The sequence below is a fragment of the Canis aureus genome, chromosome 37 (genome assembly GCF_053574225.1).
Source record: "Canis aureus isolate CA01 chromosome 37, VMU_Caureus_v.1.0, whole genome shotgun sequence".
Taxonomy (NCBI): Eukaryota; Metazoa; Chordata; class Mammalia; order Carnivora; family Canidae; genus Canis; species Canis aureus.
In genome coordinates this window covers 10,099,475-10,116,199 of record NC_135647.1, presented here as the reverse complement: position 1 = coordinate 10,116,199, position 16,725 = coordinate 10,099,475, and the positions used below count along the sequence as shown (strand labels likewise).

Genomic DNA, 16,725 nt, shown 5'->3' with positions numbered 1-16,725 from the left:
CTATTTTTATGTAAAAACGTGTGAGAAATTTTTACTTACCTGAACTACTACTTGTAATTGGTTCTGAAATACTACTAGAGCTAGAAAGTTCTGTGGTTTTTGCAACAGGCACACTGAATGTAAATCCAATCTGTAAAGAGAAAATGTATCTTTTTAAGTCTGTCTAGTTTTAAACAAATAATAGCTTTTTCTTATTCCAAGTTAAAAAAAAAAATCTCCCGTATTCCAGCTTTTTGTATTTTACAATCTCTAAAATTGAGATGCTTCTCACAATGAATAGTGTGTGTGTTAAATCAAACAGCATTTTTCATTTCTTAGGGTTTTTTTTCTTTTTCATTCAAAGCAGTACATAAGATAATTATATGCTCCTAAAGCTCAGTTCTGGATTTCTAAATACATTTTCTAATAATATGAGACTTGATAGACAATGGACAGGTTTCAGGCATGCGGTAGGGAAATTACAAAACGCTCTGGAATATCCAGCTGTGTCAGAAAACAAGAGCACAGTGAAAAAGAGAAGGCAACATGTAAAAACGATATGCATGCCAAAGATGCATGGGGCAATTTGAACATTAAACTTATTATTCTCCCCAAAATATTTCTTTAATTATGAAGAAACGAATACATACTATGAGGCTTAAAAACCCAAAACTTCTCCAGATTAAAGGCAATTCAAGAAACATGTTAACCAGATGCCATGCAATTCAGCTGATTAGGTCTTAATCTTAATTGGATCTAGACCCAAGAGAAACAAAATAGTAATTAAAGGACAGTCTAGGGCAATGAGAAAATCTGAATATGGCCTACATTAATATTATATTATGTTAAATTTCATGGATAGGGTAACTGTACTGTGGGTATGCAAAGAAATGTCCTTTTTCTTAGCGGACATATAGAAAAGCTGTGTTTATATCTTAACTTTCAAATGGTCATGAGAAAATATATATATGTATAAGAGATAGTGGAAAATATACAGGTGTTCACTCATTCAAGTTTTCTGTACACTGAAATGTTTTTTAATTGGAAGAAAAATAATGGTATTTCTTAGCACCAATGGCACCGTGGGTTTGATAAAAATACAGTATGCTTCTGAAATCAATCATTCCTTGCTTGCTACTTACCGATGATGGAGGTAGTACATCTGCCTCAGTAGATTTTACAATTGGAGATGAAAATCGAAACATGGGGCTGCCAGTGCTATTTGGAGAGGTCATTTGTACCTGGTTTTCCATATTATTAAAATAATACAAAAAGATTTTTAGAAAAAAGAAACTGACAGTAAAATAGACCTTAACTTAAGCAAATTATTTCAAAGAAGCCAAACACAATTTCCTTTTAGATTTAAAAAATCATTTGTTAAGGGGCCCCTGGCTGCCTCAGTCAGTGGAGCATAGGACTCCTGATTTCGGGGTTCTGTGTTCCAGCCCCCACTCTGGACATAGAGATTGCAAAATAAGATCTTTTCTAAAAATAAAAATCACTTGTTAAAACTTCTGAAAAATAAACTGTAACTGTTATAAAATCTGGCTTCTCCTTGGGAGAGGAGTATACACTATTTTAGAGGTTTATGTATCTGACTAAAGGAAAAAAAATACCACCTATAAGAATATGTTCAGAAATAGTAAAAGCCAAGACAAAAGCATAAAACATTTCAGGAGCAGTTAATCCTACTTGAGAAATAAAAACAAAAGTCCATTCTTACCCCCAAAAAGCATCTTAATCGGAAAAAATGTTTGGAAACAAACTTATTACAATGATCAGTCACTAAGGCACAGCATCAGAATTAAAGAGCACTCCTTTATAACAAATTTTAAAAAGCAAAACACCATTTCCATTTTTCTCTTATTTTGAGTTATTTCCATAGTGGGAACTTATCATTGCTTTCAACAGAATATTAGATTTTTCTTAAGACAACAAAAATCACCTCTATATCTACAATGGTTTTGTACCTTGTTTGTTAATGATTGCGAAGGACTAATGGTTGCTGGAGAGGAAGTTGTGATCACAGAGGAACTAAAATTGAAGGTAGGCAGTGAAGAACTGGTGATGGGTAGAGAGATTTTCGGCAATACTGGTACTTCCATTTCCTAAAACGCAACATGTTTCATGTCATTCTTCTATCCCTACTTATTTTCAAGAAGAACTGATATAGTAACACATAAACTGAGAATAGGGAGAAGTTAGCACCACACAGTGTTAACAATGTGGGCTCCAAAATCAAAAGAACTCAGCCAAGATCTGAATGCCAGCTGTGCCACCAGACACGGTGGCTTTGTGAACCTAACTGCCCTCAGTACCAATTTACTAAGGGCTGAAAATGAGAAAATACACTAGCTGTATATTAATATAAAACAAAGTTATATATGGGTTTGGAGTATAAAATAAGCATATAATAGACATCAGTACTGATGAGTTTGGTGAAATGCCTGGTTTTTTACCCCAAGTCTTAGTCTAGGTTGAGGGCAACAAGAGTCCTGACTCTGGCTAATGGTAGACGAGTTGGTTATCTGACCAATGACCTGATGGATAACAATCGTAAACTCTGAACAAAATAGAAAGAAATAAGCATGTGAAAAAAACTGGAGAGTGACCAGAAGCAAGCAGAAACTGGAGAGATTAAAAAACACTTGGAAAAAGCGAGGGGCACTGACTGAGCTTCCTGTCCTCTATGAGCTGGTGCCACTGCATAGTTGAAAGTCTGAAGGAAAAAAAAAAACAAAAAAAAAAAACAAACCAGCAAATCTGTTTCACTGAGGAGTCAGAGGATGGACTAGGTGACCATAACAGCTAGAAAATGAGGGGGAAGTGCAGGACTGAGGAGCATATAAACCTGCATGTGAAACGTCCGGGTTTCTAGCAGACATGTAAGCTGCTCGTGTATAAGGCAGACGCCAAGAAACCAACTTAGGCTGAAGAGCTCCAGCTGCCACCCACCACAAATGGGAGAGTCTGACTTAAGGTAAATTCCCCGCCAGCTAAAGCTATCTGAATACTTCAAATGGACATCATTTATGGCACAGCAATCACACCTCTGTAAAATCAAGCCCTCTCCCCAAAGGGAAAATAAAGATGCTTTCAGATTAAAAAAAAAAAAGAAAAAAAGAAAAAAAACTACAAAAAAAAAAAAAAAAAGAAAGAAAAAACCTAGGACAATCTGTTGCCATAAAACCTGCTCTACAGGTTCTTCAGGGTGAAGGGACAGGACACCAAATGGAACTCAGGTTTCCTGAAGAAATGAACAGTAGTATGTCAGCAAACACAAACTTTCATTTCCCTTAATTTCTTTAAAATACATACAACTGCATAAAGCAAAAATTATATGCTGTGAATTTATAGCCAGCCTATCTAATTTTAATACAAATGACAAGAATAATCTAAAATACCAAGGAAGAGGGGAGGTAAATCAAACTAATAAAGTTGCAAGATTCTTAAATTTTACAGGAAGTGGTACAATATTAACACAAAGTAGAATTTGAAATTTAAGGATACATACATAATCCCAAGACGAACCACTAAGTAACATGAAGAGGTAGAGATAAAAAGCAAAGTAATTAAAATGTAATTCTAACAAATACTCAATTAACCAAAAGAGGGCAGCTTTCAAAAGGAACAAAAGAAACAAAAAACAAATGGGAAAACTAGAAAACAAAAGAAAAATGGGAGACTTTAATCCAACCACATAATTACATTAATTATAAATACTTTGATTAAAAGGCAAAAAGCAGGTAAAAAGCAAAATTCACCTATATATTGTCTAATAGAAACTCAATTTTTTCAAAGATTTTATTTATTTATTCATGAGACAGAGAGGCAGAGACCTAAGCAGAGGGAGAAGCAGGCTCCCTCTGGGGAGCCTAATTAGGAACTTGATCCCAGGACCCTGGGATCACAACCTGGGCCAAAAGCAGACACTCAACCACTGAGCCACCCAGGCGTCCCTACTAGAAACTCACTTAAAGATATGGGTTAGAAAAAAAAAAAAAAAGATATGGGTTAGAAGCAAATGGATGGGAAAAAAGATACAACCTGCAATTCGCAAGCCTAAGAAGGCTTATTCTACTAACACAGTGGCTGGCTATATAAATACCAGTACAGCAGATTTCAAGACAAAGAATACTCCCAAAGATTTTTTTTTTTTTTTTAAAGAATATTTAGGGATGCCTGGGTGGCTCAACAGTTGAGCACCTGCCCCTGGCTCAGGGTGTGATCCGCGGTCTCAGGATCGAGTCCCACATCGGGCTCCCTGCCTGGAGCCTGCTTCTCCCTCTGCCTACGTCTCTGCCTTTCTTTCTCTCTGTCTTTCTTGAATAAATAAATAAAAATTCTTTAAAAAAATAAAAAGAATATTTAGTAATATTAAAGGAAGCAACCAGGGAGGCATGACAGATGTAAGGCATATGCTTAAATGAGGGCTTCAAAGTATGTAAAGCAAACATTGACATAAGGACATTCACCAAATGAAAGTGGATAGATTTAATTCCTATCTCTCAACAATTTAATAGACTAAACAGACACACTCCACACCCTGAAAAAAATTCAGCAAGAATAAAAGATCTAAGAAATACTATCAGTCATCTGACATCTTATATAACACTATACCAACAACCATAAAATACAGGCTTCAAGATTCTTCAAGCAGACCATATGCCGGGCTACCAACAAGTCTCAATATATTTCAAAACATTAATATCAAAATTAAATAGTTCTAAATAATCCATGGATCATATAAGAAACCAAAAGGAAATCAGAAAAATACATAAAAACACTACTCTAAATCTTCCAGTAGAAAACTTACTTTGTGGCCTGGGGACAAAGGTTTTTGTTTTTTGTTTTTTTTTAAGATTTTATTTATTCACGAGAGTCACAGAAAGAGAGAGGCAGAGACACAGGCAGAGGAAGAAGCCGACTCCATGCAAGGAGCCCGATGTGGGACTCAATCCCAGGTGTCCAGGATCACATTGGCCGAAGGCAGGTGCTAAACCAATGAGCCACCCAGGAGTCCCGACAAAGGTTTTTTAGGATAGAAAGAACAGTAAAAATAATTGAAAAGGCAGAGGGGTGGGCAGTGGGTTTAGTTCAAAGAGCATGCAACTCTTGATCTCCCAAGAGAGTTATGAGTTTGAGCCCCACGTCGGAGGTAGAGATTACTTAAATATAAAATCTTTAAAAAATAATTTTTTAAAAAAGATAAATTCAGACTTCATAGAATTTAGAACATCTGATGATCAAAAGATACTGTTAAAAAACTGAATATGGAGACGCCTGGGTGGCTCAGAGGTTTAGCGCCTGCCTTCAGCCCAGTGCATGATCCTGGAGTCCCGGTATCGAGTCCCATACTGGGCTCCTTGAATGGAGCCTGTTTCCCCCTTTGCCTGTGTCTCTGCCTCTCTCTCTCTCTCTCTCTCTCTCTCTCTCTCTCTCTCTCGGGGTCTCTCATGAATAAATAAATAAAATCTTTAAGCAGCCAGACTGGGAGAAGATATTTATAAGACATGTATCTGACAAAGTACTTGGATCCAGAATCTATAAAGAACTCCTATAACCTGGTAAGACAACAACTCAATTTTTAAAAGGGCAAAAGATCTGAAGATACTTCAAAAAGGAGGTAATAAGCATATGGCCAAGAACACAACATTACTGTCTCAGGGAAAAGCAAAATTACGAGACAGCACCATATACAAAGCAGAACGGATAAAATTAAAAAGAGGACTACTTATTAATAGTAGAATGAAAGAAATGCCCATACACTGTTGGTTAGAGTATAAAATATTACATTCATTTTGGGAAAGTTTAGCAGTTTCTTAAAAAGTTAAACCCGTATCAGGGGGGCCTGACTGGTTCAGTCAAAAAACATGAAACTCTTGATCTTGGGGTTCTGAGTCTGAGCTCCATCCACATTGGGAGCAGAGATTACTTAATAAATTTTTTTAAAAAGTTAAAACACATATCATAAAATGTAGCTCCTCCACTTTTAGGTTATTTGCCCCCCAAAATCAAGCAATTAAATCTCCCCAGCTTGGGCAGCCCCGGTGGCGCAGTGGTTTAGTGCCGCCTGGAGCCTGAGGTGTGGTCCTGGAGACCCGGGATCGAGTCCCGCATCGGGCTTCCTGCATGGGGCCTGCTTCTCCCTCTGCCTGTGTCTCTGCCTCGCTCTCTCTGAATGAATAAATAAATAAATCTTAAAAAAAAAAAAAAATCTCCCCGACTCAGTCATATTATATAATCATATATTCTGTATTGATGAGCTTCTTCATTATAAAAACCAAACTGGTCCCGGGTTCAGATCCCGGACGAGCCCCCCTCCCCCAAAAAAAACCAAACTGGTAGCATAGTAGAGGCAAAATACCAAATGCTTAGTGATTAACAGAGTCCTTACAAATTTTGAGATCTAACAGGAAAGGAGATAAACCATACTTCTACTATCTCATAATGCAAAATGGGTTATTTACAATATAAAGTTCTGTTAACCTGAATGTTTTAAGTAAATCAAAATATACCAATCCCTGCTACATACCAATAGTACCGGAAATGAGTATAATTTGTTTACACTCCACTAAAATTAAAATTTCTTCCATTTGATCTATCCCAAAAGCCGACTAAGATACCCACAAAAATGAATATTCTATCCTTTATCAAAAGTTCCTATGAACTTTAACTGAATTAAGAACTAGTGGTCTAAACATTATTCGTCATCTGAAATAAAAACAGCACTGAATACAAAATAAGAAAGCATCTACCCAAAACCTATTCTACCTAGATTTTAAAAACACAGGGTAGGCAGAACGTTTGAGGTAGCCAGCCACCCCTCTTTCCTCAGAAATACAGAGACTCTAACTCCAGTGTGGAACAGAACTAGAGACAGGAGCTGAGTGAGGCATCCTGGGATGCAAGTTGGCAGTTGGCCAGAATGGAGAGGGGGCCCAGAGAAGGGAAGAGGTGATAAAGAGGCCTGGAGGCTTACTTTCATAAAGCTCCTCATCACAATTAGTATGCCAAAGTAACAAGAGCAAAAGTAAATCAATAAATTTCCACCCACTCCTAATATCTTGATACAGTGAAATCACAGTAAACACCCATCTCTAAGACAGCCAAAATTAGCTACAGTGACCTGAACTTCACCTAAAGATCTTAGGAATATATTCTTAAAAGTTGAAACTAAAGGGAAACAAGCAGAATTCACAAATCTGTTATCTGGCAAACACCAAATAAAAATGTTTTTTCCTCATACAGGGATAAAGTTTAAAAGACAGCTTAAAGACACAACTTTTACCGAGAAATGTAAAAGCTCATCTAAAGAACAGGCTGTATAATAAGCTGTATTACTCAGATACTCATTTCTTTATGTATACAAAGCAAGACAAATAACCCATTTTAGAGGTAACTTAATCAAGTCTACATAAACAGCTTCAATAAAATAAAATCGGTTTGCTAAGAAACATACAAAATGTTACATGCTGTATCATTACTGGCATTCAAAACCTTTTCTTTCAAGACAGTAGAATACATTAATACATTCCTTCCCTTCCCAACACTCCAGCAGGAGAGCAAAAAGGAGAACCTCAAGACCAGCACCTGAGCTGAAACCCCAGTATAATGCCACATACCACAAGACAGGCGAGGGGGGGGCAGAAAGTCCCAGCTGCCAAAGAAGCAATGGTTCTGAGGCCTTCACAAGGCACAACTATAGAATTGCTAAGCAGGAAAAGGGTAGAGAAAGGAAACGAAAATGAAAGACTGCCTACTCTAAATAAACTTGGGAAACATACCAACAGACTAAGAAGGAAAGTGATACTAACTCGTACAGTAATTTCAACCAAAACATGACTTTAGAGTTAACAGGAACTGTTACAGAAAATGTTTAAAAAATCTAAAAACTCCTAAAAAACTCATGAGTCAATGAAGTTACCAATGAAATTTTAATTAGAAACAGACAAATGGAAGCATTATGTATCAAGACTTAAATGATCCCATTAAGCTGAAATTCACTTGTAAAAAGATTGAAAGGAGGTCTGCATGCAACTCAAAGTATTTAGAAAATAAATAGAGCAGCCTATAGAAAGAAAAGTTAATCAATCTTTGATTAGTCCTCATGTTCTTCAAACTTTCATTTTCAGCATACAGAAATCTTTAAAAAAAAAAAATCTTCTTAATGAAAGAAATAATCCATAAAAAATGGATAAAGAGAGAAACCCCAAATAACCAAGGAACTCAGAAGAGGTCTCCCTCCCTTATAAACAGGTAATGCAAAATAAAACTCCAATGGCTTAACACTTGACAACTTCATATCCATTGCCTTGGCAAAAACTTAAAAAAGAAAAAAATCAAGTATTCATAAGGAAAAAGAAAAAGCATATTCATCTACTGTCATGTGGAAGGAAGTATTCAAACTACCTTCAGGAGCAAGAGAGCAACATTTAATAGTGTGAAGATGTGTATCATCCCCTAAAACCCAACAATTTCAGCCTAGAGAACACACTGCACGTGTGCCGAGGCAGACATGCATAAACATTCACCTCCGCATATATTAGGAATCAACCCACAGGGACACCTGGGTGCCTCAGTGGTTTAGCTCCTGCCTCCGGCTCAGGGAATGAGTCCCACATCCAGCTCCCTACAGGGACCCTGCCTCTCCCTTTGCGTCTCTCATGAATAAATAAGTAAAATCTTAAAAAAAAAAAAAAGGAATCAACCCACATGTACCTTGCAGAACAGAGGGTGCTAAATTTTCAGACTGGACAAATGTGTTAACAGTGAAATTATACAACTTGCAATTTTTTTTCATAACACTGGTAAATTTTACAAATGATATGAAGAAAATGGTAAGTGATAAGAACACACACAGCGTTAATTCATTCATAAAACAGGCAAATCCTAACAATACGGTAATATTCCAAAGGTCAAGTAATTTCAATTCTAATTCTCTTATTTGAAGAATTATGGTTTTTTAGTGGCATCCATGGAACTTCAGGTCTGAGGTTAGGTTTCCTGTGTCATCACAGTGAAGGGAAGCATTGAACACACAGACATGCATGTGCACTCACACTGGGGAGGGACTGTTCCAACAACAGATTAGTCATTCTTGTGCTGAGTCTCCCCCAAGCCCCACCCCTCAGGGTCTCCCACCACCACCACACCAAAGCTTTCAATAAACTTTAAGAACATGAAGGATAGAACCTTACCTCCTCCTCTGGAGGTTTAGATGCAACAAAGCGCGTTCTCTCTCGTCTCATCTTGCCGCCTCCACTACCTACTCCAGAAGATAAACCATTGGCTGCAGACATACTGAAATTTGGGTAAGAAAAGCCACTAGGCAAAGAAAAAGAAAATTAAAACAAATGATATATTACTCTGGTCCATAACTTGTTAACTAACTGAAGACCTAAAAATTAGAACTGCTAACAAAAAGAAGAAATATTCAACCAAATGTTATTTTAAAAGCTGACAGATTTGTGTGTATGCATAGTTTTTTAACATTCTTAATCTTCAAAAACAAAATACATAAACAAAAGCCTTACAAGTGAAATATAAAGAAGCTTAGCTATGTAAAGACATTACCTTTCTTGTTCTCTAGTTTGTCCTGGCGTCACAGGTTTTTCATATCCAGTCTAGAACAAAATGAGCACACACCAAATTTACATGCCTGTTTGTTTTAATTTTCCCAATACCTCCCTTCTGTCTGTCCATTTTAATATTTGAATTTGATGGGTTTTTAGTTAGTAAATCCTAAAACTTGTGACTTATACCCTGCTTTCTGAATGGTAACTGAATTACAGCACGATTATACAAATAAAATGTCACTGAGCACACACTGCCCTTCAAACAAGGTAGTATACAAAGTTAATACACTTACAAACCAAAAAATACTTCTACTCATCTCTCATCATAGCCTACTAAAGGTGTAAGCAAATGTATAAGGATATTCTCTTTGAAATGATTCTCTGCAAATTAAGTTCCTCCATTTAAAGGGTATCACAGCTCTTCAGAGAAATAACAAAACAGAAGGTGGGGACCAGAAATTTACAGGATGAGCCTGGATTTTTTTTTTTTTTTTTAAGTATTTTTACTTATTTGAGAGAGAGAGAGAGAGAGCACAAGCAGGAGGAGGAGCAGAGGGAAAGAACCTCAAGCAGACTCCCCACTGAGCACAAAGCCCTCCTCCCACCTCCCACTTAGGGCTCGATCTCATGACCCTGAAATCATGACCTGAGCTGAAACTAAGAATTGGATGCTTAACTGAACAAGCCACCCAGATGCCCCAAGTCTTGATTCTCCTGTATCAAAAAACAACTAAGTGTTCAAAATCTAAAAGCAAATACTACAAGGACACAGGAGCTAGTTCAAAGGCCAAATAAGACAATATGAACATCAAAATAAATAATGCCAATAAAGGATTATAACGAATAAACTGTGAGAAATAAAGTTGACATAAAAACACAGATAGGTTCATAAATGAGAGAAAACTTTTCCTCCAGGAGGAGGACAACTAATAAGTGTACAAAGGAGTGAAGTTAGAAAACCACCCTCTGTCCATCTACAAACAATGGTCTTGGGCAAAAATCACCAATAATGCTAACTACTAAAAGGATATTTATCCTCTCAAAGTTATCAACCTACAAGATATTTATTACAAAAGATAAAATAGTAACTTTATATTGGAGAAATCCTACTACCACCACCTTAATAACCACACTGCTAGTAATGAGAGCATGTGCTTCTTAACATGATAGGCTGAGAAGAGCTCAACATCTATTCTTTGGTATTATTACCCAGGGGGGTACCTGGACAGCTCAGCTGGTTAAGCATCCAACTCTCCATTTCAGCTCAGGACATGATCTCAGGGTCACTGAGCTCGAGCCCTGAGTGAGGCTGCATTCGGGGCATAGTCTGCTTGAGATTTTCCCTCTCTCCCTGTGCCCCTCCCCCCTGCTTGCACATGCTTTAAAATAAAAAAAAAAAAATTTTTAGAAAAGAGGACATAACTGGAATCTAATCATGAGGAAACATTAGACATCCCCAAATTGCAGGACATTCTACACAGTAACTTACTTGTACTTTAGAAATATCGATGCTATGAAATACAAAAACAAACAAAAACCATAAGGAACTGTTCTACACTAAAGGAGACAAAGACACATGAAAACTAAATGCATACATAATCTTGAATTTTTTTCTTCTGGGACAACTGGCAACATCTAAATAAAATCTGTACATTAGATAATAATCTATTGTACAATTTTAAGTTTCTGGTTTGATAACTATTCTGCATTTATTACATTAAGGGCATTCCCTACCTACAGGAAATACACAGCAAAGTTAGAACAAATATAGTAAACTGTTAAGTCTTATAATTGGGCGCTCGGGGCCGCGCTGGCCGTGGAGCTGCCAGCCAACCCGGGACCCGGCCCTGGGTTGCTTAAAAAAAAAAAAAAAAAAGAAAGAAAGAAAGAAAAGTTCTTGCTAATTCTGTAAATTCATTAAATTCATTAATTCAAATTATTTTTTAAATTTTAATAAAGCAAACAAGACAAAGTGTTAATGATCGGTGAATCAAGGAGTAATGAGTAAACACTATACTATTCTCTCAACTTTAGTTTGAAAAATTTTAATAAATCAGGTTATGAAGATGAGATTAAAATAAGAGATTAAATAAGAGATTAAATGTAAGTAAAGGCATTAAGAGTAAGATACTATATAAACTCAATAAATACAAAAAAATACACTTTAACTAAATAACACAACAGACAAACCCAGAACATGGGACATTTTAAGACAACTGGCCTGGTCTTATCAAAAACCAATTTTGTCCAGCAATTCTGCTCTTAGGTATAGAACCCAGAAAAATGACAAAAACATGTCTACAAAATACCTGTACACAAACGTTCACAGGATTATTCATTACAGTCAAAAAAAAAAGTAAAAAACAATCCAAATGTCCCCTCAACTGATGAAAGAATAAACAAAATCTAGTATATATCCAAACAATGAAATATTACTCAGCCACACAAAAAGGAACAAAGTTCTGATGCGTACTATGACATAGATGAACCTTAAAAACATTATGCTAAGTGAAATAAGCCAGTCACCAAGGACCACATATTTTAAAACTCCATTTGTATGAAACGTCCAGAATAAGCAAATCCATAGAGACAGATCAGTGGCTGCTTAGGGCTGGAGAGAGAGGAGTGGGGAATGACTACTAACAGGTATAAGGTTTGGGGCGGATGGGGAGAATGGTGATGACAATGTTCTAAAATCCACTGTGGTGATGACTGAACAACTGAGAATATACACTGCACCACTATGTACTCTTCAAATAGATGAATGGTACATTATGTGAATTATATCTCAAATAAAGCAGTTATTTTAAAAGAAAAACAATATGGTAAAGGAGTCAAGGCTTGAGATCTATAAAGACAAAACCAAAGCAATGTGTGAAATCTGCTTGGATTCTGATTCAAAAAAGCAACTATAAACAATACTGGAGTGTGGGCTAAACATCAAGTAATATTAGGAAGGAACAAACATTAATTTATTCAGATGTGATAATATGCAAGAAAATAGAAAATGCATGTCAAAGTACTTAGGGGTGAATAGATGTGTTATGTGCCATTTTATTTTCAAACAGTTCAACACCACCACAAACAAAATACAGTTTATAAAGTAATTCTGGCAAAATTATTTAATCTAAACTATGAGTACATATTAGTGTTACTAGTAAGCACGAATTTAGGATTTGATCAAGGTGCCAGCCATTTGAAAGGCATACCATTTATAATCACTAACACACAATCTTCATGCATTCTCTAGTTGCTACACTGCAATGGTAGAGTACTTGTATCTTATCTATTCTTACTCATTTTAATCGATAATCAAAGATGAGTGAAAATAAACACATACTCACACTGTGCTTTTTATCTATTCTTTGATTAGTCTTCCTTAATTCACCAGATGGGGTCAGAGATGGTTTAAAATAAACAGTTCGATTTGCTGCTATGGAAACTGGCTTTGGGGTCATGAGTCTCTGAACAGGGGGATACTGAGAGTCCACCTTATAGAAACCAAAGACAAACCTTTATTTTCATATATATCAGTGACACATATCTAAAAATCATTTGGCAATAAATAATTAATGTGACCTAGAGACCTAGATGAATATTTCTTAGAGAAGTACCCAAAGGATGCAAATACTAAAAGGAAAAGCTGACAGTAATAGAATGAAAGGCATAAATATTTATAAACCTAAATATAAAATTCCAAATGGTTGCACAGACTATTTTATTCTAGACTTAATAACTTTTCACATATATGTGCCTATGCACAAAATGGAAATTATATTCAAAATTGTTCTACAAATCTAAGTTTTTATTGAATTTCAAATATAGAAACTAAAATGATTTTGCCACATTTTCCCCAAATTACTTTTTAGATATCCTTCAGCTGGAAATAAATTATTTTTAAACTAGCTATGAAAATAATTGCCCAAAAAAAGGGAGCAAAGAATTTCAAAACCAAAAATAAACCAGCATTATTATCTAAGCACACAAGTGTTTTGTCAACAATCTTTTGCAACAAGAAAACACAGTAAAAGTCCTGTTGCTGTATGACTTCTACTCTGTCCAAAGACTGTACTACTATGAATATAGTCCTTTCACTCAGCAGCAGCTGTGAACAACATTGGTTTCCAAGGCAAAGCCTCTGTATACTAGCTCTTCCCTGAATCCTCATCACAACTGTGATCTTACAACTCAATGAGATAGTCTATTTTGCAGGCTGTTCTGATAACATCTGTGAAACATGAGCCACAATATTGTATTCTGGCTTTTATATATCCTAACACTCATTAATAACATTGGATTGATATTATACTCCATCTTTACTAAAACTTTTATCAATGAGAATTTGCATTATGGCAGTTTTTTACATTTACTTTTTAGACAATCTGACATAAAACAGGACTTTGAGAAAAGCAACTAATGCCATAAATTAATCCCATTGGCTAATAATGGATTCCCTCTTGCCTGATTACAAACATCTAGGTAATGCTAAAAAATTGTAAAGCAACACTATCCGCCCAAAACCCCTCAATTTTAGCCTTCTTTACAGAATTTCAGTAAAAATAATTATAATTTACCAATATCTCACATACAGTTCCCACAATTAATTCAGAAAATTATGATCATTTCAATCAGTTACTTCTGGGGAAAACTGGTGTAATAAATGCTTTCACAAGTAAGAATCTGGGAATCTGCTTCCCCCAAAGGATACTTAACTAACCACAAGCACAACTAACAAAAAATATACCTCTTTAACTGTATCCATCATTTTCTTTTTTTCACAGTAACATCCAAAACTAATTTTAACCAAATAGAACACACTAAAAAGGGTTATCAAGATACTATAAGTTATATTTTTTTTATTAGTTCCCATATCTTGGAACAGTACTTGGCTAAAGAAAGATCTAGCAATTTGAAATTCTATTACAACAGATTTGACATGTTTGTTAATGAGGAAAGTTTACAAAAGTAACTTTTCAGTGAGGGTTTTAGTTCACTGAATTACTAAACAAACACTTCAAGCACTTTTCACTCCAACTTTTATTTATCATCAGGAAAAAAGTTACACAAAGACTACCAAGATGCTGAAAATGGAAATGCCAAATAATCAAAAAATATTGACTGAGAGTTTACTGTGAATACAGCACTGTGCTAAGGCAGGCACTCACAAGAAGCTACAATGTCCAAGTAAAAAAATCTTATCTTTCAACCACGCCCCCTAACGACTATCAAATTCAATTTGTAGATTTAGTAACTTAAAAATAAATATAACAAAACTGCTGAAACTTTAAGTAAATAAATGCAAAAGAAGTTTTACCCTTTCCCTTTTGGCTTGAAAGTCTGCAGTGGTATCTATTCCACTCCTATCAAGAGGCTGAAAAAACAAAATACTATTAGAATAGGATTGGAAATTTTGAAAAATAAGATTTTCATCACTAATATATAAAAATAGCTCTCTTAAAAAAGGTTTAAAAGTCAACTTACAGAATTCAGGGGAGAAGAAACAATAGATGGAATTCTTTTTGCATCCTGTTAATATTGAAACAATAACATAATTAAGATTTTTCACAAAACTCAAATTTTGTTACACACCCGGATTTAATTGTGATTCTAAAATTTTACCGCCAGAGGGCTTGACATCTTCTCTAAAGACTGCAATATTCGCCGAGCTGTTGAACTAGTCACACCGTAAGATTGTGCATTGGGCTGTTTAGCTTTCATCTGTCTTCGAACTGGTGCCTATAAAGTAAACACTGTATTATTTTTTTGGACTGTAAACTCTAAAGCACATATTTCAAGAAATGAAAATATTTACAAAACAGAATGTATCTCCACAGAGAAACAGGATTAATATGGTAACAGCAATTTATCTCTGGGTGGTGTCATTATCCATGAGTTCAATTTTTTTTTCTCTGTATCTTTACTGAAAAGCCAATGACTTTTACAATCAGAAACAAGATAGCATGCACTATGCTAAAGATCTGTAGCTATGTTAAATGGGAAAAGTGAGATCACTGGTATGAAGTTTAAGCATTATCTTAATCCATTTATCCCTGAAGTCTAAATCAAACCCTTCTTGTTGAATCACTATGCCATCACTATGCTGTGCACCTAAACTAATATAATATTGTGTGTCAACTGTAATTCAATAAAAAAATAAAATTTAATTTTAAAATAAGAGAACTAAAGTAATAAGAAGTATATTAAAATATTATTCTAGATATTAGTTAATTAAACTCCAAGATAACTAAATGAAAAGATTATAGACTCTATTGTAAAGAAAATTTAGCTTTTTAGACTAACTCATTTCTCAAATTTTGACCTAAAAATTTTAAATACTCAGGCTATTTCTTTATAGCCTGTTGAATCACTATGCCATCACTATGCTGTGCACCTAAACTAATATAATATTGTGTGTCAACTGTAATTCAATAAAAAAATAAAATTTAATTTTAAAATAAGAGAACTAAAGTAATAAGAAGTATATTAAAATATTATTCTAGATATTAGTTAATTAAACTCCAAGATAACTAAATGAAAAGATTATAGACTCTATTGTAAAGAAAATTTAGCTTTTTAGACTAACTCATTTCTCAAATTTTGACCTAAAAATTTTAAATACTCAGGCTATTTCTTTATGCCTGTAACTTTCTTAAAATTGGAGTTAAGGAAAACCCCTAACAAAGAATAGACAAGTATGCTTTAATATGCAAGCACTGTTTACAAATTCCAATTAAAACACTTTTCTCAAAAATGCATTAAAACAATCCAATAACCAAGTGACTATCACAATCTGACAATGCTTAATATAAAGATATTATCACAATCGAAACTCAGTTTCTACAAATAGCTCATAAGAGCTAAAAAAACTGAAGCATAATAACTACTTTATAAATAATGCTTCTCTGATACCAAACACTGATGACATTTTAGAGTAGCTGCAATATTCTCCATCAGCTTTATTAAGAAGTTGATGCCCATTAAGGATTGCTTTCAGGCCAGAAGCTTTGGCAAATATGAGACAACACTAAAATCCTCTAGGAAAATATGATATTCTGTCCTGTCACTGGGTTCTACTGGCCACTCAGGGCCTCAATTCACTAATCAATAAAATAGAACTGAGTTAAAGAATCTTTAATAGACCTCCCAGCTCTAATAACTCTAGGAAAGG

At 35.1% G+C, this 16,725-nt stretch overlaps 1 protein-coding gene across 5 annotated transcripts in view; it reads right to left on the bottom strand.

Annotated features, from left to right (window-relative positions):
* The window catches only part of NUP153 (nucleoporin 153), an 84,907-nt gene that overhangs the window by 24,579 nt on the left and 43,603 nt on the right, over positions 1 to 16,725 (bottom strand). For all 5 annotated transcript variants that reach the window (XM_077886261.1, XM_077886258.1, XM_077886260.1 and 2 more), the window contains 9 exons: positions 15,177 to 15,293; positions 15,039 to 15,083; positions 14,872 to 14,928; positions 12,902 to 13,048; positions 9,556 to 9,605; positions 9,180 to 9,306; positions 1,950 to 2,087; positions 1,122 to 1,220; positions 40 to 130 (listed from right to left, as the gene is read on the bottom strand). In XM_077886261.1, the coding sequence (XP_077742387.1) occupies positions 40 to 130; positions 1,122 to 1,220; positions 1,950 to 2,087; positions 9,180 to 9,306; positions 9,556 to 9,605; positions 12,902 to 13,048; positions 14,872 to 14,928; positions 15,039 to 15,083; positions 15,177 to 15,293 (871 nt within the window). The remainder of the gene's footprint in view (positions 1 to 39; positions 131 to 1,121; positions 1,221 to 1,949; positions 2,088 to 9,179; positions 9,307 to 9,555; positions 9,606 to 12,901; positions 13,049 to 14,871; positions 14,929 to 15,038; positions 15,084 to 15,176; positions 15,294 to 16,725) is intronic.